The sequence below is a fragment of the Penaeus monodon genome, chromosome 10 (assembly GCF_015228065.2).
Source record: "Penaeus monodon isolate SGIC_2016 chromosome 10, NSTDA_Pmon_1, whole genome shotgun sequence".
NCBI classification, from domain to species: domain Eukaryota; kingdom Metazoa; phylum Arthropoda; class Malacostraca; order Decapoda; family Penaeidae; genus Penaeus; species Penaeus monodon.
The window spans coordinates 50394733-50421932 of record NC_051395.1 but is presented as its reverse complement, the minus strand read 5'-3'; the positions used below and the strand labels follow the sequence as shown (position 1 = coordinate 50421932).

The following is a 27200-nucleotide window of genomic DNA, read 5'->3' as shown; positions in this document are numbered from 1 at the left end:
ACATGGGCAGGGGGGGGTGGCATGCATTTCATGAAGTATAGTGTTCAAAATGGAAGTGTCAAGATGTTACACAAGATATGTTTCCTTTCGTTACAGGATATTGTCAGTGGTCTCTTAGTCCTTGACAGCAAATCAGAGATTCGGCACGATGGCATTACCCTGACAATGGAAGGTGTAATAAGCTTACAACTGTCCCCAAAGAGTGCAGGTTTAATCGAGTCTATTGTCAACTCATCCAAGGTAATATTATTTCCTTTATTTTATCACATAGTGTCTAAATTTGTGAAAGTTTTAAAAAGATGTTATTATTTTAGGAGATAATTGAGCAGAAATCACTCTCAGACATATAGTAATGATGGTGTTATGTCAGATTTTGAATCTGAATATTTTATCTTCAAAATTATATACTTGATTATTCTAAATACTACATTTGAAAACTTCAGTTACCAGAAGATTCTGTAATATTAAGAGATCATTAATAAGATGTAATATTAAGACATCAAAACATCACTTATAAATTTAGCATTATGGGGTTATTAATTTTCATTCTATTGTCATTAAGTTTTGATGTTGATATGGAATTTTATGGTAAGTTTCTGATTTATTTAGAATTATTTATTTTAAAGTGTTAAAAATCAGTGCTGATTTTTTTTTTTTTTTTTTTGTGTGACCATCAAGGCATTTAACTAAAAAAAATTATGGCTCCCTAAAATTTAGAATTATATGATGAGAAATCTAAATGAAAATGAATGAGTTCAATTTGTATTTTGTTATCTTGAACTTCATAGAAGAATAAATGCTGTTGGGAATAGACTATTAACAGCAAGACTTTTTACTGAGGAGTTTTAATGATCACTTATACTTAATCAGTTTTTCCTTTCGGTTCCAGCCAATCAGTATCATAAACACTGTAATAGAGGTGGCAAAATCAGGCAAAATCCCATCTGGCCAGACAGAAATACCCTTTGAGCTCCCCCTAAAGGTTCGAGGCTCGAAGACTCTCTATGAGACTTACCATGGGGTGTACATAACAATACAGTACTTCTTAAGGTGTGATATTAAGAGGAGCCTGTTAGCGAAAGATGTTACAAAGGCACAGGAGTTCATTGTAGAGTACAAGGTATGAATTACATGTTTTAACTTTGTATTTAAGTTTTATCGCTTTGGTAACTTTTAAATCAGAATGAGTATAGTCATCCCAGTTTAAATGTTAGTAGTTCCTTGTGCAATAGTAATACCAAATATGAAATCCCATTTCAGCAAGGCGTAGGAGAGGTAGCCCAGCCAGGCTTGATAAACTTTGAAATGAGGCCTGAGACTCTGCCGAATGTAAGAGACCGAGCCCGCATCCCAAAGTTTCTGGTGCGAGGACACCTAGACTCGGAAGTGTTCTCGCTTTCCAAACCACTGACTGGAGAAGTGAGTTTTTTTTTTGTTTTGTTTTTTTCTTTCTTTCTTTCTTTTCTTTTCTCTTTTTTCTCTCTTTCTTCTTCTTCTTCTTCTTCTTTTCTTTTGAAAATTAAGAGAATAAAAGCTTTTACAGTGTAAATATACAGAGGTTTTTTTAATCTTTAAGTCCATCACACAGAGTATTGTCTAAACCATTACAGCTCACCGTGTGCGAGTGTGAGAGAGGAATTAGCAGCATTGAGCTCCAGCTTGTCCGAGTAGAAACGTGTGGATCAGCCGAAGGAAACACAAGAGAAAGTAATTAAAGTCTTATTATAATGCTTATGAAATTGAGGACTTTGATTTCTTGATCTGATAATTGAAGAGGATTTCTTTATGTAAGGGAATGTGATACTGTTTTTTTATCTTTTAACTAACAGTATCCTTTCCCTTATATTTCAGAAATTATTGATGTGTTCAGGAAAAAGTGACAAAAAGCTGTTACATGTTTATCAGAACTTCAGGAAAACTTATTAGTGTTACTTAAAAAACTTTATCATTTATGATGATTTTTAAAGATTGTTATTAATTTTTTATCAATATTGTTATCATTGCTGTTGTTTCTATTATCATCATTATTTTTATTTTTCTGATGATTATTCCCACCATCCTAATTATCATTTATCATCATCATCATAATTATCATATTATTATCATCATCATCATTTTTATTATCATCATTATTATTATCATAACTGTTATCATTATCATTATTATTATGATCATTATCCTGATCATCATTAATGTTGTTACAGCAACAGAAATTCAGAACATCCAGATTGGAGAAGGTGATGTATGTCGAGGAATCGCCATACCCATTTACATGGTCTTTCCAAGATTATTTACTTGCGCGACAACTGTTGCCCCCAATTTTAAAATAGGTATGTATTTTTTTTTTTTTCTGATGGTTGTAAAAGTGGTTAGAAAGTAGGAAACTTAATAATTGTTAATAATGCAATAATAATTTTTAAATGCTATATGCAGTACTGTGATTATTAAGTAAATTATATTGGAGTACCTTAATATGTCTTCAGTTGTATATAGGTCATTAAGTTAACTTAGTTCAGCATGACTTTCAATTATTTTTGTTGTTGGATAACACTTTGTTCTCATGTTTTTTTTTTTTTTTGTTGTTTTTTTCCTCTTACAGAATTTGAACTGAACATTGTCATTATATTTGACAATGATCATCTAGTTGTTGAAACTTTTCCCATTAAACTTACACGTCACTGAGGCACAGAGGATCATTTTTACCTGGTATGTTGAAAGGCTTATATACGAATAGCTAAACATTTTGCCAAAGTAATTTCATAATTTGATGTTATACTGATCTTGTTTATCATTGGAACACTGCCGTTCAGAATTGAGGAGGTGCACTCTTTTGGACTTTGCCATGCCTACCTGATTAAATGTAAATTAAATGCTAAAACATGTGATGTGGTCTAGCTTAGGGGTAGGAACCCCCCCCCTCCATACACAAGTATATATCCTTTTAATTTTCAAGTGTTTTTACATGTTGATTGAGGAGTTTGATTAGTTTATTGTACACATTCCACTTTAAATTGGTTATGTAATGGATAATGATGTAGTAATTTGGGTCATTATTTTAGTGGGGTAGAAACAAGAATTATCTGTATAGGTAAATGTATTTTTTATATTTCAAAATTATCCCATATATATATATTTATATATGTAAAAGTACTTTATATTTACTGTACTGTGTATTTCTTTGAGAAAAAATTAGTTCAGCGCAATTATGATTGAAGAAAAAATACAGATGAATAAATTTGAAGGAAAAATACTTTTTGTATTTATGCATATATCAATTCACTTGTGCCAGGCGCTTTTTGTAAAAATTGGTGATTATCATATGTACCCAAATGAACTGTGATATAATATGCACTAAGCATAAGATATGTTAATATATGAATTCAAGACGGGGAGATATTTGCCAAAATAAAGAAATAATTTTTTCCCCCAATTTTCCTTACCTATAATTTCCAGTCATTTGCTTTGGAAACTTTAAGGCAGATACTATATTTTTCATTTTATTTTTCACTCAGGTTTTACAATTTTCTCTTATATGTAGGAATATAAAAGTACCATTCATAATATACAGTGCCACAGTATAATGCAGAAATATAATGTATCTTATTACATTCCAAGCAACCAGATCCTATTATGAGTGTAGTACTATTGATACAGATAAACCTACTAGTGTAATTAGATCAAAACAAGACTAACATGCAAACAATACTTCAGTATAAGTATTATAGACCACAATTTATATCACCTTTGTGAAAACTATGTACAAAAGTATTTGCCAATAAAAATAAAACCTTTTTTGTATAAATTCAGGTACAAGAGTATAGCTACAAATAAATTTGACTCCTTATGACTTTGGTATGAACTTACTTTAGCCAATTTGTCCTCACAGGGTAAGTTTCTGATGTTTTTGTTTTATGTGAAGAACCTTCTTTTCCTTCTTCTTCACGTGAGAAGAGAACCCAGAGGCATGCTTTCTCTCAACCTTGTCGGGTGTTCTCGTAAACTTTAGTTTCCTCTGGTGGCTAAAGGATGTTAGCCAGTCAGTGTTCTTTTTCTTCTCCACTCGTACTTCAGGTCGATTGTGAGGAGAGGAGCCATCCACCACGTAATTAGGCAGGTTGGCTGTTGGAGATGAGAGACGCCCAAATCTGAATGCTGAAGGGGAGAATTGGTTCTTGATCTTTAATGTATTTTCTGCCATTTTTGGAGCCTTAGCAAGCTGCTCTCTGGGGCAGCTGGTACCTTCTTCCTTCACACTTTCCAGTGAGCGGTTCACTACATTTGTCACAGGCTTCCTGAATCCTCCATCAAGGGCAACTTTATCCTGAGCTTCTATGGGCTTGATACTTTCACTCATTTCTGTAAAGCCTTCACAGCCTTCTTGTTTCAAGGAGGCGTGACCTCTTGCATCGTCTCCGTATTTAAGCATCTTGGCTGCGCTTGGCTGGGGTGAACAGGGGAAGTTCTGTGCTGACGATGGACACAGCACGTTCTTCTTGGGGGAATTCGGAGACTTTTTCTTGTCCTCACCACTGATATTCTCCTGGTCTTCCCCCATGAGGTCAGTTAGCTTGCGTTTCAACCCAGCCTTTTTGCTTGCACTTACTGGTGCAGCCCCTGAAGTACTCGGTGATTCCTGCGGCCCTGGAGTCTTTGCAGCCGCTAGCCAGTGTAGCAGTGTATTCCTCTCACTTGTTTTTGGTGTGCAAGGCGTACCTTTGCCTCGAGATCGGTGATGCGGTGTTTGTTGTCTGGGAGTCATTGGATGATTCTGAGGAGACTGCATGCTAGATGGTCCTTCTCTCCCTCTCATGCTTGAGGGCGTGGCTGAAGTGGAAGCAGGAAGACGAGATGTGCTTGGGGTGATGGGCAGGGGAGGGAGGGGATCCTGTGGTTCATTCACTGAGCTTTCACTGGGCTCTGCAATGTCACTTTTGGCGTGTTCTGCTGTGTACACTTCAGCCAGTCCTCGAAGCTTCATTCTTTCATCAAAATCGTCCAGGTTTGTGTTTCTACGCTGGAAGACCCTAAGCTTCATATCATCTGCACATGTCACCAACTGAAAAGTGTGAAAATGAATTTTTATGCACGCAAGAATCTTTGTTATTAAAGAAACAAAATTAAATGTTTAACATATTCAGATACATAAAAATAACAAGAGCAAATCTCTTCCCTACAATATGCAAAGTCAATGTTCCTACCTTCTCATCATCAACTGGACACCATCCCACTGAAGTGACCTCTGCAAAATGGCCTGTAAGTCTTGCAATAGGTCTCCCAGGCTTCTCTGTGAGCCAAATGTAAGCATGGTTATCACTTGAACCACTTAAGAGGTACGACCCACATGGACTCAGGCAAGACTTGACATAGTAGGTGAGGTTTACATGTCCTCTATATTCAGCAACTGTGAAAGAAATAAAATAAAATAAAATATATATACACATAAATAAAAAAACATCAGTATATTTTATGGCTGTTATACTACAAACACATAATAGAAAGATCCTGTTGATTTGCTTATACATTGTGCATGTATCTTTCATCTATTGGCCTCTATGTATGCCTCAAGGTAGTGAGTAAAATATAGGTTGGCTTCTACTTTTATGCCATAAGTATCCTTTTTATGTCTAATGTTCTATGTCAAATAGCACTTATAATTAAGATATTTAATGTCGTCTGGTGTTACTAAAAGAGAATCACCAAAAGAGTATGGTAATAAAAAATTAAAAGAGCCATAAATTAGTTAACATAGTTAAAGCTATTTATAACTTCTCAGAAAGCATATCTTAAAACCTTTTCTTAATCAGAAAAGTAGTAAAAGTAAATCTAAAAGAACTGGTTACATAAATACTGTACCAGTGAGTGGAAATCATTATTCTTGATAAACAATGGTTTACCTTCAGAATCAATGAAGAAAATACTATAATTTTCCTTAACATTTTCTATTGAGACAGGAATGAAAAATTAGTCCAAATGGGCACATTTCATCAATAAAAATATTAACCCATCCACTCTGGGTACCTCAGAGTGAAAAACACTCAATTTCCAGTCAGTAGCCGTAGCAGCAACTGCCCACTGCCAGGGACCCACGCATGAAGTACACACGGCAGGCCACCCAACTGGAGCAGAACCAAAAATATAAATGTCTTGTATGTGAGGAGGCTGGCTATGGCTGCCCAGGTTTTGGCCGTCTTACTGGTGAGATGACTGCAGTGGGTTAACAACAATAAGATCTATCTATCTATCTATCTAACTCACAAAAAAAATACATATAACATATGTTAAACTAAATCTAATTCTTTCTCACTGCACTTCACACTACCTGAATCTTCCAAAATACTTCTACACATTTGTACCATTACCCAGACATCATGAAAATGCAATGCTGGCAGTAATGGGTACATACATCTGCAAATTCTAAGTACCATAAATTAAGGCTTGAAAATTATTTGTTCATTGATTTTAACTTGCACTCCCATTCGAAAACTCTTGACTTACCCATTACATTTATCAGGCAGACATCAAAACTTTCCTTCTCAAAGAACCAAACTTACACAGTAAACAAATAAAATGCCATTCCGAAACAGTACCTGGCCTTGGTGTTGGGTTTGCCAAGTGGTATGCATAGATTACATTGTCCATACAGGATGTGTAAAGAACATCTCTTTCTGGCGATACAGACAAGGAGGTGAATCCCCGATGAGAGGAATTGCCACTGTGTTCTAGTAGGCTCTGGCACTGTGGTTCTCGCCTCCCTCCACTGTGTGTTTTCCGCAGGTCCCACAGCTTGATCAGTCTTGATGAGAAAATAAACACCATTATTATAATAATAAGGGCAGATCAGTATAAGCAAGCATTTTACTTGCATTATCATTCTTGTAAGAGAGAGGTGGTAATGGTGTCCTGACTAAATATGCTCACCCATCAGATGCCCCTGATGAAATAAGTGTATGCTGTTGCTGAAACACAACTCCTGTAACACTGTTGTTAGCCAGTGATCCCCCTGCAGCAACTTTGCGCATGCTAGGAGAAGCAATACTTCTGTTTGCTGTAAGCATGAAGAGAAGGAGAGATGTTGAAATCAATAAATTCATTTAATAAATAGAAATAAAAAAAAAATAATAAAAAAAATAAATAAATAAATAAACAAATAAAAATTGTGACAAAAGAATAATACCATCACCACATGCTACATCACTATTCTGCCATTCTTGTGTGGATATTTCTAAAATTTATTGACATCACAAACCTTATACTCCTGTGATGACATGTACATGGATTTGTTTTCACAGACTGATTAAAACACTGAAGTGTATTACTATGTATTATTATTTTGAAATTATGTTAAAATCTGTCTTTTAACATGCGCCATATTTGAAACTACTAACATATTCAAATATATCAAAAATGATATAAATAAACACTCACTCAGGCTGTGATGGGCAGGGGCTATTTCGTCTGCACGATGATGTGGTTTACATCGTTTGTCCCAGATGATCACACTCCCATCTCGAGCACCAGTTGCTATCACATCTAGAAGGGCAACAGTGCTAACATGTACTCAGTTACATTATAAAGAGGATACTGAATATAAAAGTGAGGTTTCAGAATTATAGTTTGTTTTATATTTATAATATGGATAAAAAAAAAGTATATACAAAAATATAAATAGAACTCACTACCAAATAAACTAAAAATTGAACAAGAGAACTATCAGATCAACACATTGGACATACATGGATCAAAAGGATTAACATGCACAGTCTTCACCGAACGCGAGTGTCCCATCAGCGTGAGGACAGGCTCTAGCGCACCATCTTCTTTCACTCTCAGAACAATGGCAGTCTGATCTCCTGAGACAGACACCAGTTCTGGGGTTCCTGGCACCCAACACACATCGAATATGGCATTGTTGTGTATCTGATGAGCTGGAATATATAGACACACATTCTTTACATATATGTAAAAGAAATTTCAATTTCATTACAGTTACAATAATCAACAATGTGCATTTCAGAGAGCCACATACCAGCAATATAAAATGCGGACAGTAACTACATACCTTCAATTGCAGCCTGGTTCCCCTTCTGCCTCGTGTCTCTTAGCCCAATCTTTCCATCCTCATTAGCCAGCACCAAGATGTGCCCATACTGTGGTCCTTCTCCAAACTTGCATGCATAGATGGGGGGCTCTGGCGGTGCCTGGCCGTTGGTTTCATCGACAGTTGTAGCGATGCCATCGTATTCATCCTCCTGGTAGCACTTGAAACTCCATGCAAAGAGGCTTTTTTGTGCTTTTTTCACCTGACTTGAACCTGTTTAACCGATACAAAAGAATATCATTAAAACTTACTCTCTGCTGGAAACACAAGCTTGCATTGGTTATACTGGTGTGTCCATTGATAAAGAGTTCATGGTCATTATAAAATAAACAAATAAATAAATTGATTAATTAAAAACTGCCTTTCTGTGATGACTCATGAAAAAAGATATGCAATATCATGAAGAAATGCATGCAAACTCATGAAAGTTAAATATGTGGCAAGAGAATTTGCCTAAGCAAGAAAAAAATTTAGCCAACTTCTGAAAAATAAACAGGAAAAAACAATATAGATCAGTGATTCAAACTCAGGAACAACAAATGTGTACAGAACCACAAAGATGTAATATGAACAAACTCATGAAGATTAATTATAAGCCAATTTATGGAGAACAGAAGCAAGACAGCTAAAGATTTTTTTCTTCTGCCAACTGAAAAAAGGAAATGCATATATATATATATATATATATATATATATATATATATATATATATATATATATATATATATATATACATATACACATACATATACACATACATATATACATACATATATACATACATATATACATACATATATACATACATATATACATACATATATACATACATGCATACATACATACATGCATACATACATACCTGAACAAATTCATTAAAAAAAATAATTATGAAGAACAAATATGTAAAACATATTTGAGAACAAATGCATATAAAATAAATATATGCATATTGCTCCTATGTGCAAGCTCATTAAGGAAAAAATATGTAAAAAAAAAAAAAAAATATATATATATATACATATATATAATAATTCAGTGAAAATATTTATTGGTGAGAAAATTACATGAAAATAAATAAGGGGAAATATTTACTGTTGACAAAATTACATGAAATAATTGAAAAGAAATATTACCTGCTAAAAAAAAAAAAATAATGTAAAAATAACTATGAAAAAATATTTATTGGTAACAAAATTACGCATTAAAAATTTAGGATGAAATATTTACCGATGAGAAAATCACGTAAAAATAATTTAGAGGAAAAATATTGGTGAGAAACGACCTACAATTCACAAAGAACATGTGCACACTGCATATGATTATATGCATCATCTACAAATGTGTAAATCACGTGCATCTTCTATTACTGAACCACAACCTTTCATATACCCAAATCGACAATATTTAATATTTCTTTTTCTAGTTTTTTTTTCTTTCTTTTAGTTTGTCTTTGTCTTATTTAAAGAGCTTTGTTACATGTTCTTTCAGGAAAGTGTATTGCATTTTCTTTTAGTTTTTATTTCATCTTTCTGTTTTGTTTTTTTGTTTCGTCTTTCTTTCTTAGTTTTTATTTTATATTTCAATTATAGTTTTTTTTTCTCATGTGTATGTGAAGGACGTTTGGTTTTATCATTATTCGCGAACTTGTATTTTTTTAGATTAAATTAGAGCAGTGTTTTATGTTAGCGAATTTTTGTGTCTAGTTTTCCGGTTAATAAACGCCTATTTATTCATAAACTTTCCAGTAAAAGTAGTTCTTGTTCGTATAAAACACTACCATTTCCATATTACAATGGAAATGGTAGTAGGGATGAAAGAAAACATCAAATATACAGCAAAATTAAATACGCCATAAACAAAATTGCATAACCGCATCATAGAATAGCCTAATGTAAATAAAAGACAAAAATTCTTCCAAGAAATTATGAAAAAAGAAAAAAATGAAAGACATATAAAAAGGACACGATGGAAAGAAACAAAAAAAAAAAAAAAAATAATTAAAACCTAAAAGAAAATGAACGAAAGAAAAAAGAAACACCATTTCCCCATCGCTTCCTTCGAGAACCAACCAACCCAAAATAAAATAAAAAATAAAAAGATAAGAATCAAACCAAATAACCGAAGGAAAACCACCCCCCAAAAAACAAACATATTAAAAAAAAAACCATATTAATAATAATATAACAAATCCACCCCCTTGCGCTTCTCGCCGATAGAAAAACTCCCCCAAAAAAACAAACATATTAAAAAAAAACCATATTAATAATAATAATAATAAATAATAATAAAAATCCCAGCCCCTTGCGCATCTCGCCCTTCATCCGTCCCGCCGGCGCCGCGCATCCCGCTCGTCCCTTGTTTCCGATTTAATTTCCCGAGTCGCCGCCAGAGGTCTCTCCTTTCCACCCTCCAAGATGCCGAACCGAGTGAGTGACTCCGCGATTCTTCTGCTCCCTCGCCCTCTCCCTGGATTACCGAGCGGCCTGGGAGGCGGCGCAGCGTGTCGCGAGCGAGAGTAGGAATGGCTCTGCCCTGCCCGTGCATTTTCCGGCCGGGAAGTGCGACGGTTTCGGGTGAAATTAGGGTTTGAAGTGGCGTCTCCGCGGCTGGTCGGGTCCGCCACATGGCTGTGTTTACGATCGGGCGAGAGAAGGGAAATTCACGTGTTATTCTGTCGTAGCTTCTCTTGCGGCCGATTTTTAGGAAGTTTGAAGCCGTTGGTCTCTTGAAAGTGCCGGGGAGAGAGTCTTGGTCGCAGGAATGATGCAATTAGGCCCTAAAATGACAGAAACCTGAATCGTCAGAGGACAAATTCGAACGTGTTTTTTTCAGTACAATTGACATTCATTATATTTAATGAAATTTATGCTCGCGGTTTTCCATAAGAAAAATCATACTGTTTGGGGAATGTGAAGTTAGGTATTGTTTGATTGGATATAAATCCTCATTAGGTTTTTATTTTTTCATAACATTTCACAATTCCTCTAAATAGTATAATATGTCTTAATTTATAATTATGAGTCTAAAATTTCGAATTGCTTCGTTTAGACATGGATGACAGTTTAAATTGATCCCAGAATTTATATATTTGTCTGTGTTCACCAGCACTAGAGGAACAATGTAGGGTTTTTCCGGGGAATGGCATCAAGGGGCAAAGACGAGCGTGTGCACCTGTTATTGACACTACAGTCTGGGGAAGTGGCCTCTCCATAGGGCGTAGGTTTGTTTACAGTATTTGTGGGTCTGTTGCCGAGAGCAGCGCACCCTCCCAGGTACAAAGACCCAAAAATTCAAACGTAACCTTTGCCTTCCATTGTATCCCCTCCCCCCCTTTTAATAGCACTTTCTGCCCACTTGTAGGGAACACAACATTAACACATTAATTCCTCTGGCTGTTATTACATAGTAAATATGAGGTGGAGCAGTTGTGGTGGTGGTGTTTATACTGTTTTATGATCTGTAAGGTGGTAGTGTCTGTGCACTCTTGGTAACATAAACCCTTGATTGCTAAATGGGGGGGAAATAATCCTGGGTGCTTTTACTGGCTTCCAAAATCCTGGGTATCAAGCAAAGTCTCTGAGCAGTGTTATGCAGTGGATATTTTTGTCATTTCATGGTAAATAGGTCAGTGCAGCTGTACCTGTGACGTATATTACTATTTATTATGGTCTGTAAGATTGCAGTATCCATTTTCCCCTCGGTAACATTAACCAGATCTTTTACCAGCAAGAGTTCTGCCAGCTTTGTTTATGTAATGCCGTAGTTCAGCAGCTCTTAACAATGGACTGTACTGTCTGTAGTGGAGCTAATGAATGCAGGGCAAATTTTGAAGTTTGATGAAAGCTCATCAGCTAGTAAAAATTTTAGAGTTTTTAATCTCTAAATCAGAATAATTTAGTACCAAATTGATAGAATATAAATATTAGTCAAAGGTTTTTCCCTCATGGTTTGTCACTTATCAAGTTATTAGATAACTTGCACAATATTTCATTGGTTTCAATTGTATTTAAGAACTAACTGCTAATATAAATAAGTTGAACAAAGGTTCCAAGGTAGTTATCGAAAATAAAGTAACTCAAAACATACAAGCTTCATGCTTTACACTCCAATGAAGGCCCTAATTAACCCTTTTTCGCCGGTCTGAATAATTCACTGAGATTAGTTAAAATCCAGTGATATCTGGCAACGGCCCGGCAGTGGGCGCGGGAGTCCGCTGCGAGAAGCCGAACGTCCCGCTCCACTTGCTCTGGCGCGTCGCCACACGTACACGCTTACCCTGCTGAGAGACCCGTTTTCTATCACGTGTATACACGTGACCCGGCGAGAACGGGTTAACAAGATGGAACTTTTTGTAATTTTTGGTTGATCATGGTATGTACATTTGGTATATCATTACAGTATTGATTTACTCATCAGAGACCAAGTTTTCAACTCCATATTGCAAAATCTGTTCAACAGTAAGTTACTGTGACTGAGGGTGCCTGACTGCCTGGGGGGGGGGGGATGAGGAGCCTCTACCCCTCCCAACACACTCCAACAAACCTTGTCCTCACCTAAGTATGGCAAAATGGAGCTGAAACTTGGGACCACTAAGTGGACTTGGGCACCGAGTGTTGTTTTCTAGTCTTCCTTTGTGACATTACTATTTGTTTGCAGGTGATTCCTTTTACCAGTGACAATAACTTTTTTCTCTACAAGAAAATATTTCACTTTAGTGCTTCCATAACAAAGATTAGCCAGTCAAAGCAACAGCAAAGTGAGGAAATTCTTGTAGAGGACAAAAGTTACTTATTAGTAGACGAGATAATCTGTAGACATGAAAAATAATACAACATATAAAGGAAAAAATATCAGAGCCTATGTCCACTTGATGAGTTTCAGCTCTACCTTGCCACAAATACCAAGGTGAAGATAATGTTCCCTCAGTGTTGTTGGGGGACAAAGCCCCAATCAACTCTCCCCTCGGCCAAGTCATTGCAACTTAGATTATTGAATAGATTTTCTGACTCTCAATTGGGGCCTTCTACTGGTGAATGTCTGTATTGTAAATAATGACCTAATTTGAGTCTGCACTGCCATGCAACCTTAGTTTTTTTTCAATGATTGTGTAATATGCATAAATCAATGAAAGTGAGGGGTAAATAAGAAAGTGACCTCTCTTGTAATTAGGAAATGGCCCATGCCTTATCATGAGTATACATCAAAGATTCATGGCCTGTGAAGAGTAGAGGCCATGTCAGTGCTCAGCATATTTATTTTCAGGAGACTTGCTTGAAATTCTTGTAGGGGTTAATGTTAACAAGAATAATGTATAGAGATAGGGGAATGGATACTGCTATCACATAGACTATAAGAAAGTCAAAAACACAGGTACAGTTGCTGCAACCTTCAATTATCTGCTGCATATTGCTGCACAGACTGAATCCACAATACCCTCACACAATCTTAATGTCAAATTTCAGTAAGTTGTCACAAAGTGCCAAGAAAGGGGAAATTAATAGAAGTTAGGAAAGGTTGGGTTTGGATTTTTGGGTTGACATGATACCCTGGCTTTGGGACTTATCTCTGGTGGATGCTCACTCTGTATGATCTACCCTTAATAGATATTAGTGAGAAACAATACTTGATACTAGTAAGGACAAAGAGCAAGGCAGAAGACCCTAAAGGATCCCCCAAGTGTAAAACACAGATTGGCTCTTGGTCTGTTATTGTTAGAATGACTCTATCCTTGAGTAAGATATCAAAATGTAGTCATAATTGTAATATTTGATCTTTTAAATATCAGTAAATATAGGTTTTGGGTCTGGTTAGTAGGTATGGTGGCATTAGTGCAATGGAAATAATCCGTACTTGCTGGGCTACACCCATAACTGTCATAAACCAACTCATGCTGGGTACAGCTATAGGTGTCACAACGCCCTAAAGTGTGTCGAGTGGAAAGTTCTGCTACATTAATGGACTCAGGGCCAAATGGCAGGACTGTTGGCAGAAGTGACCAGAGTCAGTGACACCGAGAGATTTGATACCATCATTAAGGGGTTAAAATGATTTTGGCACTTTAAGTATATTTTCGAAATATCTGAAATTACTTCATTAGAAACGTATCATTGTATACGGATACAACTATGGATAGCTCCTAGGGATGCCAATGAATACATCATGATACACTAGGCAATAAAGATATCCAAGGTGTTGAGTACACTTGCATTGCATAAGTGCTAGTGACAATTATTCCTTGGGAAAGCAAATCTTTTCACCTGATCTTCCATATGTACTGCTTATGAGTGCTGTTTATGTTGGTGGATGGGACATTTGCAGAGGCTGAAGATTTTGTTTTTTAAGTCCCAAGTATAATACGAGGCAGTTGATTTGCTTGTTTATTTATGTACCTTTTTTATTTTCCAACAGCTGCCAAGCGTCAGCGTCAAGGACGTCAACCAGCAACAATTCACCAGGGCTTTTGCCAACTTCCTGAAGAAGTAAGTGGATAGATTGCAGTGGTTTTGAAAGGCTGGTGAATAAAATATATTTATTTATTTTATTTATATATCTATAAAACATTTATCTTGTGTGTGTATATATAAATAAATAAATTTATATATATATAATATATATATATATAATATATATATATTATATATTATATATATATATATAATATATATATATATATATAATATATATATATATATTATATATACATATATATATATATATATATAATTATATATATATATTTATATATATATATATTATATATATATATTTATATAATTTATTATATATAAATAAAAATATATAAATTATATTAATATATCTATATACTTAGACAAAAGATAAATTTTTATTAGTATATATAAATAAAATAAAGTACATAAATTTTAAATCAGACAGATCTTTCAAAAATCTGTCAGATCTATCATATTCATTCAAAAAGCTCTGCAAAATTGGAAGTCATTGTGTGAAATTATTTGCTGTTCAAGTTTTCACGTATACAATGCATTACAGTTATGTTAATATATAATATAAATCAAATCTTTTAAGCTAATATGTATCAATCGTATTTAATAATCTGGTACTTAATAAAGTGACCAAAATCTTCACCTTCTAAATATGTTCCATCCACATGTCAACTATACGTCACATCATAGTATACATATGGAGATCAGGTAAGATTTATTAGATAATTTCATTGCACTTATGCATATACATAAGTGTACTCAAACCTTGATTCTATATTTATGTAATATATGTATTACATTGCAATCTACGGACTTATCCATATTGATAATCCATAACTACCAAAATACGTTTTTAATGATATTTAGATATTTCAATTATGCTACATTAATATGCATATACTTATAATCAATCATTTAACACCTATAACAGGTATATCAAAATCTATCGTTTCACTGACTTCTGTCATTCTGCTTCAACTTTGTCCTTACTGACAATTTGCTTTCTCTATGAGTATTAATGTAGTCACGATACATTCCACAGATATCAACTTAGGCGTTGTACACCTATACTTTCCAAGCTATGTAAGTATCTTGGCTTTTATACATTATGCTGTGTACATTACCAATGTTAGCGGATTGTAATTGTCTTGCACTAATGCCACCTAGCCTAACTTAACCAGACTTCACAAAGTACTTTATTTTCTATGATATTTAAGCATATATCAATATTACAATATACTAATTTTGATATCATTACTCAAGATTAGAGTCATTTCTACAATACAGTACCATAGAAGCCAATCTGTCAGAATCTTTTAACTAGTGGCATGGATTCCTTTAGGAGTTTGCACTTGCTTTTGTCCCCTACTATATCATGATTGATTATTTCAACTAATTTGTGCAAGTAGAGCTAATCATACAAGTGAGACATCACCAGTGATAGTCCCCAAGTTGAGTATTTTCATGTCACAGCAAACTGTCCAAATAACCTTTGTCCTAACTACATAGAATTTCCCTTTCTTGGCTTTGTGCAACTTACTGAAATTTGACATAAGAGTTGATATTTTTCTGTGGATTATGTCTGTGCAGCAATACTGCACAATAGTAATTGAAGGTTGCTAAGAACTTTACCTCGTGTTTTGCTTTTCTAAGTCTATGTGTGAGCAAGTATCCATTCCTACTTGTGAGACAGGTTATTCTTGTTAAGCATACCCCTCAACATTGTCAGCATAGTCACAGTGAAACTAAATGCTGACATCTGCAATCATGGTCTACTCTTCACTAGGCCATGATCTTTGATGTATACTCATGTAGGCATGGCCATTCCTAATTACAAGAAGAGTCACTTTCTTATTTCCCGGTCACGTTTCATGTGATTATGCAATTACACAAGTCATCTGAAAAAAGCAGGTAAGGTGTTGATGGCGAGCGCAGACTCAAGTGGAGCGCGTTCGCTTCATCGACGATTCGCCCACTGCGGCCGTTGCCAATATGAACTGGATAACTATCTCATAATTATCAGATCGGCGAAATAATTGGCCTTCAGGAGTGTAAGCAGGCTTGATTGTTTTAGTACTTATTTCGATAACTACCTTGGAACCTTATTTCACTTTTATTTTAGCAGTTAGTCTTAAACTCACAATTGAAACCATGAATATTTGTTATCTAATAACTTGATAAGTTTATATCCATGATGAAAACCTCTTGACTAATATTTTGTTCTATCAATTTGTCACTAATTATCTGATTTGGATAACTCTTTTTGACTAGCTAATCTTTCATCAAACTAGTAAAATTTGCCCTGCTATTCATTAGTCAACTAACCATAAATTTTAAGATCTAACTTGATATACAAACCAAAAAGCTACAGGTCTAACACTCTTGACTGTAAGAAGCACTTGTCCCGAAGCGTAACTGGACTACGTTACATAAACAAGCTGGCGAACTCTTGCTGGTAAAAGATCTGTTAATGTTACCGAGGGAAATGGATACTGCAATCTTACAGACCATAATAATTAATATACGTCACAGGTACAGCTGCACTGACCTATTTACCATGAAATGACAAAAATATCCACTGCATAACACTGCTCAGAGACTTTGCTTGATACCCAGGATTTTGGAAGCCAGTAAAAGCACCCAGGATTATTTCCCCCCCATTTAGCAATCAAGGGTTTATGTTACCAAGAGTGCACAGACACTACCACCTTACAGATCATAAAACAGTATAACACACCACCACCACACTGCTCCACCTCATATTTACTATGTAATAACAGCCAGAGGAATTAATGTGTTAATGTTGTGTTCCCTACAAGTGGGCAGAAAGTGCTATTAAAAGGGGGGGAGGGGATACAATGGAAGGCAAAGGTTACGTTTGAATTTTTGGGTCTTTGTACCTGGGAGGGTGCGCTGCTCTCGGCAACAGACCCACAAATACTGTAAACAAACCTACGCCCTATGGAGAGGCCACTTCCCCAGACTGTAGTGTCAATAACAGGTGCACACGCTCGTCTTTGCCCCGTGATGCCATTCCCCGGAAAACCCTACATTGTTCCTCTAGTGCTGGTGAACACAGACAAATATATAAATTCTGGAATCAATTTAAACTGTCATCCATGTCTAAACGAAGCAATTCGAAATTTTAGACTCATATAATTATAAATTAAGACATATTATACTATTTAGAGGAATTGTGAAATGTTATGAAAAAATAAAAACCTAATGAGGATTTATATCCAATCAAACAATACCTAACTTCACATTCCCCAAACAATAAGATTTTTCTTAGAGAAAACCGCGAGCATAAATTTCATTAAGTATAATGAATGTCAATTGTACTGAAAAAAACACGTTCGAATTTGTCCTCTGACGATTCAGGTTTCTGTCATTTTAGGGCCTAATTGCATCATTCCTGCGACCAAGACTCTCTCCCGGCACTTTCAAGAGACCAACGGCTTCAAACTTCCTAAAAATCGGCCGCAAGAGAAGCTACGACAGAATAACACGTGAATTTCCCTTCTCTCGCCCGATCGTAAACACAGCCATGTGGCGGACCCGACCAGCCGCGGAGACGCCACTTCAACCCTAATTTCACCCGAAACCGTCGCACTTCCCGCCGGAAAATGCACGGCAGGGCAAGCCATTCCTACTCTCGCTCGCGACACGCTGCGCCGTCAAAAATTTTTGCCCCCTTTTATGGTTCCCAAAAATCCTTTGGTTTTAAAATAAAAATTTTCTTGGGGGGAATTTTTTATAAATGGGTTTTTTTGGGCTTTTTTTTGGAAAAAAGGGAAAAAATTTTTTTTGGGGTTTTTCAGGGGGCCTGAAAATGGTGGAATTTTTTATATTACTATTTTTTTTTGGTCTTAAATTGCAGTATCCTTTTTCCCCCTGGGTAACTTTACCAATCTTTTACCGAAAAGAGTTTGCCGCTTTGTTTAGTAATGCCTAGTTGCAGCTTTTAAAAAAAAAGGGGGCTTATGGGGTTTTGGGAGCTAATGAATGCAGGGAAAATTTTAAAATTTTGATAAAGCTCATCAGCAGTAAAAATTTTGAGTTTTTATCTCTAAATCAGAAAAAATTTAGTCCCAAAAATTGATAAAAATATAAAATTAGTCAAAGGTTTTCCCTCATGGTTGTCCTTATAAAGTTTTAGATAATTGCCTATTTCTTTGGGTTTCAATTGTTTTAAAAAACAAAACTGCAATATAAATAATTTAAAACAAATTTCCAAGGTGTTATCGAAAATAAAGAATCAAAACATACAACTTCATGCTTTACACTCCAAAAAGGCCCAAATTTAAAAACCCTTTTTTTTCGCCGGTTGAATTTCACGGGGAAATTAGTTAAAAATCCAGTATATCGCAACGCCCGGCAGTGGGGCGGGAGTCCGCTCAGAAAACCCGAACGTCCCCCCATTTTGTCTGGCGCGTCGCCACAGCCCGCTTACCCTGTGAAGACCCGTTTTCTATCACTTGTATACCGGGGGACCCGGCGAGAACGGGTTTAAAAAACCCAAGGAAAAACTTTTTGTAATTTTTTGGTTGATATGGTATGTACTTTTGGTATATCATTACAGTATTGATTTTTTACTCATCAGAGAAAAAAGTTTTCAATCCATATTGCAAATCTTTCCAAAACGTAAGTTACTGGACTGAGGGTCCCTGACTCCCGGGGGGGGGGGGGATGAGGAGCCTCTACCCCCCCAAACCCCAACTCCAACAAACCTTGTCCTCACCTAAGTTGGAAAAATGGAGCTGAAATTTGGGGGACCACAAAGTGGGACTTGGGCACCGATTTTTGTTTTTTAGCCCCCTTTGTAAAATTATATTTGTTTGCGGGTTTTTTCCCTTTTTACCATGACAATAATTTTTTTCTCTACAAGAAAATATTCACTTTAGTGTTTCCCAAAAACAAAGATTAGCCATCCAAGCAACAGCAAAGTGAGGAAATTCTTGTAAGGAAAAATTCTTATTAGAAACGAGATAATTGTAGACATGAAAAAAAAATACAACTATAAAAAAAAAAAAAATATCAAGCCTATGTCCCTTATGGTTTCGCTCTACCTTTTCCCACAAAATACCAAAAGGTGAAGATATTTCCCTCAGTTTTTTGGGGGGGAAAAAAAGCCCCAATAAAACTCTCCCTGGGCCCAAGTCATTGCAACTTAGATTTTTAATAGATTTTCTGACTTTAAATTTTGGGGCCCTTTTTACTGGTGAATGTCTGTATTGTAATAATGACCTTTTAGCTGCATGCCATGCAACCCTTAGTTTTTTTAAATGATTTGAAATATGCAAAAAATCAATGAAAAGGGGTAAAAAAGAAAAGTACCCTCTTGTAATTGGAAAATGGCCCATCCCTTATCTAGTATCATCAAAGATTCATGGCCTGTGAAGATAGAGGCCATGTATGCTCACCATATTTATTTTCAGGAGATTTGCTAAAATTCTTGAGGGGTTAATGTTCAAAATATGTATAGAATAGGGGGAAGGATACTGCTATCACTAGACTATAAAAAAGTCAAAAACACGGGTCATTGCTCAACCCTTCAATTATCTGCGCATATTGCTGCACAACTAATCCAAATACCCTCACAAAAATTTTAAAAATGAAAAAATTTCGTAAGTTTCAAAAAAGTGCCAAGAAAGGGGAAATTAATGAATTGGAAGGGGGGGTTTTTGGTTTTTTGGGTTTTACATGATCCCCTGGCTTTGGGATTTCTCTGGGGTGCTCACTCTGTATGATCTACCCTTAATAGATATTAGTGAGAAACAATATTGATACATAAGGAAAAGAGAAAGGGGCAAAAGACCTAAAGGATCCCCCAAGTAAAAAAACACAGTTTGGCTCTTGGTCTTTTATTGTTAGAAGACTCTATCCTTTATTAAAATACAAAAATAGTCATTTTAATTTTGATCTTTAAATATCAGTAAATATAGGTTTTGGGTCGTTATAGTAGGTGGCATTTGGCAAAAGGAAATAAAACCGTATTGCTGGGGCTACACCCATCGTCATAAAAACCAAAAATCAGGGGGGTACGCTTAGGGGTCACAAAGCCCAAAAAAGTGTCGAGGGGAAAGCGCTACATAATGGACTCAGGGCCAAAATGGGCAGGGGTGTTGGGGAGAAAATGACCAAACAGTGACACCGAGAGTTTGTCCATCTTGGGGGTTAAAATGATTTTGGCATTTTAAATATATTTTTAAATATCTGAAATTATTCATTAGAAAGATAGTAACGGATACAACTATGGTAGTCCTAGGGTGCCAATGAATACCATGATACCTAGGCAATAAAGTTTTCCAAGGGGGTTTAGACACTTTCAGGGGATAAGGGGTAGGGGGCAAATTTTTTCCGGGGGAAAAAAATTTTTACCCGCTTCCATAGGGATGCTTTAGAGGCTGTTTTTTGGGGGGGGGGACATTTTGGGGAAGGCCGAAGATTTTTTTTTTAAGTCCCAAGATATAAGGCAGGGGTTTTCTTTTTTATTTTGACCTTTTTTTTCCAACAGCTGCCAAACGCACGAAAAACGCAACCCAACAACACCAGGGGTTTTTAAACCCAAGAAGAAGGAAGAGCAGGGGGGAAAGGCTGGGAAAAAAAAAATTAAATCAAAACATTTTTCGGGTGAAAAAAAAATAAAAAAAAAAAAAAAAAAAAAAAAAAATAAAAAAATAAAAAAAAAAAAAAAAATAAAAAAAAAAAAAAAAATAAAAATTTAAAAATAAAATTTATAAAAAAAAAAAATAAATAAAAAAAAAAAAAAAATTAAATAAAAAAAAAAAAAAAAAAAAAAAAATAATATATTAAAAAAAAATTAAAAAAAATATAAAATAATTTTATATAAAATTTATATATTATTTTTTTATAAAAATATATATAAATATATTATATATATAATATATATATTAAATAAAAAAATTAATAAAAAATATATTATATTTAAATTATATTAATAATTTATATATATATATATAATATATTAATTTAATATATAATATTATTTATTAATATATTTAAAATATATATATATTATATTATTATATTTTTTTATAATTTAAATTTTTTATTTATATATATATATTAATATTATATTATAATATATTTTATATATTAAAAATTTTATTTATATAATTATATATTAAATATATATTATATTATATATTATATATTTTTTTATTATTATTTTATTAAAAAAATTTTTATTTTTTTATTTTATTATATTATTATATTTATAATATTTATTTTATTTTATTATTATTAAATTTTTATTTTTTTTTTATTTTATTTTTTTATATTATTTATTATTTTTTTTATTTATATTTATATTAAAATATATATAATTTTTATTATTATTATATATATTTATATATATATTTATTATTTATTTTTAATATTTTTTATATATTTTATATATTTATATATATTTAAAATTTTTTATATATTATATTTAATATTATTTTTTTTTATTTATAATTTTTAAAAAATTTTAATTATTTTTATTTTTTTTATTTTCTTTATAAAAATTTTTGATTTATATTTTTTTAAAAAATTATAATTATTAATTTATAAATATTATTATTTTTTAAATTATATATTTATATATATTATTTATTTTTTTTTATATTTTATTTAAAATTATATATTATATAAATTTTATATATATAATAGCTATAAAATTTATTAAAATTTAAATATATATATTATAATTTTATTTTTATTTTTATAATATATAATATATTTAAAATATATTAATAATTTATTAATTATAATTATTAATTATATTTTTTATAATAATTTATTTTAAAAAATTTAAAAAAAATATTAATATTTTTTAATATATTTAAATAAATTTTTTATAATAATATTTATTTAAAACTATATTATTTTTTAAAATTTATTTTTTTATTTATTTTTTAATAATTATATAATATTATAAAAAAAAAAAAAAAAAAAAAAAAAAAAAAAAAAAAAAAAAAAAAAAAAAAAAAAAAAAAAAAAAAAAAAAAAAAAAAAAAAAAAAAAAAAAAAAAAAAAAAAAAAAAAAAAAAAAAAAAAAAAAAAAAAAAAAAAAAAAAAAAAAAAAAAAAAAAAAAAAAAAAAAAAAAAAAAAAAAAAAAAAAAAAAAAAAAAAAAATTTTTTTTTTTTTTTTTTTTTTTTTTTTTTTTTTTTTTTTTTTTTTTTTTTTTTTTTTTTTTTTTTTTTTTTTTTTTTTTTTTTTTTTTTTTTTTTTTTTTTTTTTTTTTTTTTTTTTTTTTTTTTTTTTTTTTTTTTTTTTTTTTTTTTTTTTTTTTTTTTTTTTTTTAATATTTTTTTTTTTATTTTTTTTTTTATTTTTTTTTTTTTATTTATTTTATTTTTTTTTTTTTTTATTTTTTTTTTTTTTTTTTTTTTTTATTTAAAATTTCTATTTTTTTTTTTTTTTTTGTGTGTTTTGGGGTGTGTGGGGGTTTGTGTGTGTGTGTTGTGTTTTTTTTTTTTTTTTTTTAAAAAAATGTTTTTTTGTGGGTGGTGTGGTGTGTTTTTTTTTTTTTGTTTCTTTCCCTCTTGGCTATCCTTTTGGTTGGCGGGGGGGAAAAATGGTTTTTTAAAGGTATTTTAATATGTTTTTTAAAAAAAGAAGTTGGATTTCCAAACAGATTGATAAATATAATGAGGATTAACATTTAAGATCTTGAGTAATCTTTAAATCTGTACTGCTCTTACTTTAAGCCTTTTGGAGTCACTCTAGCTGATGCTATAAAATACGTTTTCAGACTGCCAGCTTCAAGGAGCTTGCCCCATTCGATGATGACTGGTTCTACACCAGGGTGGCTGCTCTTGCCCGACACATTTACATGCGCATCGTCTCTAGCCGTTGGCGTTGTGTGTTTAAAAATCTTGGAGGTAAATTCTGAGAGATTGATGTAATGGAGTTAATGTATATACTAGTCGATATTGATACCTTCTGTTATATCAGTGTAGTTATCCAAGGCGTTGAGTATGCCTGCGTTACATTATGTAGGCGAGAATTAGTCCTTGGGAAAGAAACTTTATTCATCAAATATTTCATAGTACTGCATGTGCATACTGTGTATGTTGGTGAATGGGACATTAGAGTGTTGAGAAATTGATCTTGTATTAATAATTTCAATTATAGATTTGCTATCAAACTTTAGCTCTCTTGATGCTTAATGTGGTTATTTTGTACCAACTTCAATAAAACTAGAAACTAAATCCCTTTTGCATATATGTTTAATTTCCAGTTGCACCCTGCATCTAATTTAATCCCCCCCAACTAAAAGACCCTATTTATCTCTGTGCAGGTCGTGTGAACCGTGGTAGCGCCCCCTCCCACTATGTCAGGAGCTCTGGATCTATTGCCCGCAAGGCCCTCCAGACACTCGAGTCTCTGAAGCTTGTAGAGAAGGGTCCCAATGGTGGACGTCGCCTGACCTCCCAGGGACACAGGGATCTGGATCGTATCGCTTCCCAGATTAGAATTAGGGTAAAGTCCACCAAGTTCACCAAACCCAAACCCAAGGTTGTAGTCAAGAAACCTAAGGGCAAGACAGGTGGCAAGTCTGAATAAACATTTGTTGACTTGAAGAGCTTTTTATTGTCACTTTCGAAAGCATGAAGTGTTTAACATTTGCCATTTCTCTCCATTAAAATCAAGGTATTTCTTTAAGATGTAACTGAATCGGTCTACAATTTTTCTGACAAGAAATATAATGCATATGGACTTTTTCAACGAGATGTTAATACTTCAATTATTGGAATAGAATTCTAATCTCAGGAGTAGGCTTTATTACAGGTTCAGCTAAAAGGTCTTGTATTGCTTGTATAAGTAAATTTGTTCTTTCATCACAAAGATTGCCTAGATGTATTTATGGGTGAGAAAGTTTATTACAAGAATAACTCATACATATGAAAACATGATTCCTAAGAATAGTTGTAAGATGGTGTTGAAGCTGCTGCTGCTTTTTTTTTTTTTTTCTAAATCTTGATCAGTTTTCCTCTAGAACTTCGACAGTGAAACTTCCACAGGACATGTATTCTACCAGGAAAGTTGTATTCTGGTTCGTTGATGGTTTTCACTTTCTTTTTTAGGCAGTGATTCTTGACCTTTTCAGTCATGGGCCCTTTAAGAACCACATGAAAGCTACGAACCCCTTCTCCCTAAATGTTCACAAGCACAACTTTGCACCATTCAAGGCAGTGTAAAACTATTAATTCTTTGATTGCACTTGAACAAGACCTCACATATCTTTTTGTTGTAAAATTTCCTCTTTTTATAATCGTTTTCTTAACATTATTTACCGACCTTCCAACCTATCAGAAATCCTTACAGAATCCAACACTTTCCTAGGTTGGATGCCCTACCTCCTGCTTCAACACCCTATTCTCTTTCCTCAAATTCATTACATATCCTTCCATCAATCTAACTCCTTACCACACCCGACTCTAACATTAACTATAGTGCTACATGACCTTAGATGTCTAGCACATTTATCTTGCTTTTAACCATTAACAATTAACAATTTTCTTAACATTAAACCTGAATAAAAAATATAAATGTAAAATATGGAAATGACAGCCCACCAGACAATTTGCCAAGTAAAAAATTTAGCTGCAGTGTCTGAGAATGACTTGTTCTTTGGCTTGAAAATGCACTTTGTTTGCCAATGTCTGAGGATTTTCTTCCCCTTCCATAAATGTCCCAGGCTTGCTTCTTCAAAGCCAGTCTTGTGGTTCAATACCTTACAAATGGTATGAAAATTGGCATCACAAGAAAATGGTTCACTGCACCTTTGCTTTGTTATAGCATCTTGTAATGCTGTTAATTTTGACAGGAAGCAGTGAATGAAGTAAAAATAGGAAAATTGATATGCATGTAGAATCCACACCAACCTAACTGCTGCCACTTGTGACCTGTTATTACCCTCAGAAGTTTGTTAGTGTAGCATATTTTGTATGAATTATTGAGCAAGTGTTCATGACACCCCCCCCTCCCCTCCCCCCCAATTGCCAACCACAATGTTGGCATCTTCCTGTGCCCCGCTTCTCCCCAACATGGGTCGCGTGTATAACGTGACACATGAGACGGGCCATCTGGATAGGTACCTTCCATAAAAAAAAAAATGTAAATTCATTTGTGCTTGCTACTTACGCCATGTCACCATCAACATACGCACTAAGAAATGGTTAATGGTTAAAATGTAAATGTGCTAAGACACCAGAGATCATAATAGAACTATGGTAAATTTAGAGTTAAATTAGTTAACAATTAGGATAAAATGTTTGATGTCAGAGGTGGACAGTAAAGATGAAGAGTAGTCAATGAAGAAGACTGCAGTAGGAGATGGAGTGGAGGCTATTGGGAGAGAGGAAGGGGGTGTATTCTGAAGGTTGAATAATGACCTGCGGATGATTCGAAATAGTTGACAGGAAACATAATATACCAGTGGCCGAGCCGTGGTCAAAGAGGAGGCAGGGGTCGGGAAACCAGAGAAACGAGATTTTGAGAGGCTAGTTGATGCCCTAAGGGTAAAAAAAAAAATGGCCGTGGTGTGCTTGAAACAAACGGGAAAAGAAACGGTCTACCTCTGTTCCCCCTTAACGGATAAAGGCTAGACGATTAACCAAGGGAATACTGTGCCCATGGCTCCCGGAGGCCGTTCATGAACTGACACAAAGCCAGCCTATCATCCTTTCAACACCTTTGAAAGCGGACAGAAGAAAGGGATGGAGAGGGAGAAGAAAAGACCCTGCAAATTGAGGCGAGCGCTGACGTCCAAGCCAGGGATGATCCCCAACATTAGGCCTCATGTCTACACACTCCATGAGTCATGTCAAATTCTTAGAAAATCGCGACCGGAAATAGTTGATAAAAATAATTGGAAAAAAAAGGTCTGTAAAGTCGGGCGATCGTTATAGAAAGTTTCGCAACCAGTGTGAGTTTGTGGAAATAAAAAATAACCTACTTCAACTAACATTTGTTTCAAAGCTATCCGTAATTTTTTTTGCAAGTAATGATTGTTTTTGTCCACGTATACTTAGTGTAACTCTGAAAGATTTACACCATGTGAATGAACATGCATTATTTCGTTGGATTAATATAGATTTTTTTTTCTACTCTGGTAGCGAAATAAACTTGAAGCCAGTGCTTGCTGTCGCAAGTCGCCCAAACGCTAATTAATTGCCTGTATTTACATCATTCGAACGGAACGGTCAGTAGTGCTACGGTGACGCTCAAATGTAAACATTGACCCACATTAGCTTTTTGTGTTTAATCACACTTACTATGGCTTTTATTTAGGCTAGTATTTATATCAGTCATCGTTTGATCTTTACATATCATATTTTCCATTAATAGTCCAGCGGTTAAGCTTACAAGATAGAAATCATGCTCTCGTGTTTCTTCAGATTTAACATCCCTTGCTTACCTGGATGCATAGTCAAATACCAATCAAGAAGTACCGCCAACTAGGGTTTCAATTGAATATTAAAAGTTTATATGGCAGAATCCATACCGAAAAATATTCCTTGGCATTCTACATTATCTGTGTTGGTTAACAAGGTAGGGGTGGTCTGCTAGGCGCACCACCTCTCGGGACCGTAGCTTTTGTGTGCCACACAAAAAATTACA

General features: G+C 33.9%; 3 protein-coding genes across 4 annotated transcripts in view; 2 read left to right on the top strand and 1 right to left on the bottom strand.

Moving 5' to 3' along the window:
* LOC119578146 (vacuolar protein sorting-associated protein 26C-like) overlaps positions 1–3844 on the top strand; it is a 4303-nt gene extending 459 nt beyond the window's left edge. Inside the window, exons 2-8 of one of the 2 annotated variants that reach the window (XR_005229185.1) lie at positions 97–240; positions 890–1120; positions 1261–1419; positions 1611–1707; positions 2205–2330; positions 2600–3250; positions 3293–3844. Coding sequence is in view for 1 of the 2 variants with exons in the window: in XM_037925883.1 (XP_037781811.1) it covers positions 97–240; positions 890–1120; positions 1261–1419; positions 1611–1707; positions 2205–2330; positions 2600–2682 (840 nt within the window). In the remaining variant the exon portion in view is untranslated. Of the gene's footprint in view, positions 1–96; positions 241–889; positions 1121–1260; positions 1420–1610; positions 1708–2204; positions 2331–2599 lie in introns of both variants that reach the window. The other variant, XM_037925883.1, reaches the window with a different exon arrangement.
* On the bottom strand, positions 3508–9403 carry LOC119577693 (denticleless protein homolog). The gene is made up of 8 exons (XM_037925249.1): positions 9388–9403; positions 8060–8311; positions 7734–7925; positions 7426–7530; positions 6919–7045; positions 6588–6793; positions 5199–5401; positions 3508–5056 (listed from the first exon to the last, which is right to left on the bottom strand). The coding sequence occupies exons 1-8, from the start codon at positions 9401–9403 to the stop codon at positions 3881–3883; spliced, it is 2277 nt and encodes a 758-aa protein (XP_037781177.1). The 3' UTR covers positions 3508–3880.
* A 1066-nt stretch (positions 9404–10469) lies between these two features.
* Positions 10470–24157, top strand: LOC119577692. Its single transcript, XM_037925248.1, has 9 exons — positions 10470–10527; positions 14510–14582; positions 15605–15701; positions 16934–16950; positions 17228–17332; positions 17470–17631; positions 17960–18071; positions 23322–23455; positions 23875–24157. The coding sequence occupies exons 1-9, from the start codon at positions 10516–10518 to the stop codon at positions 24138–24140; spliced, it is 978 nt and encodes a 325-aa protein (XP_037781176.1). The 5' UTR covers positions 10470–10515; the 3' UTR covers positions 24141–24157.
* Positions 24158–27200: the final 3043 nt, after the last annotated feature.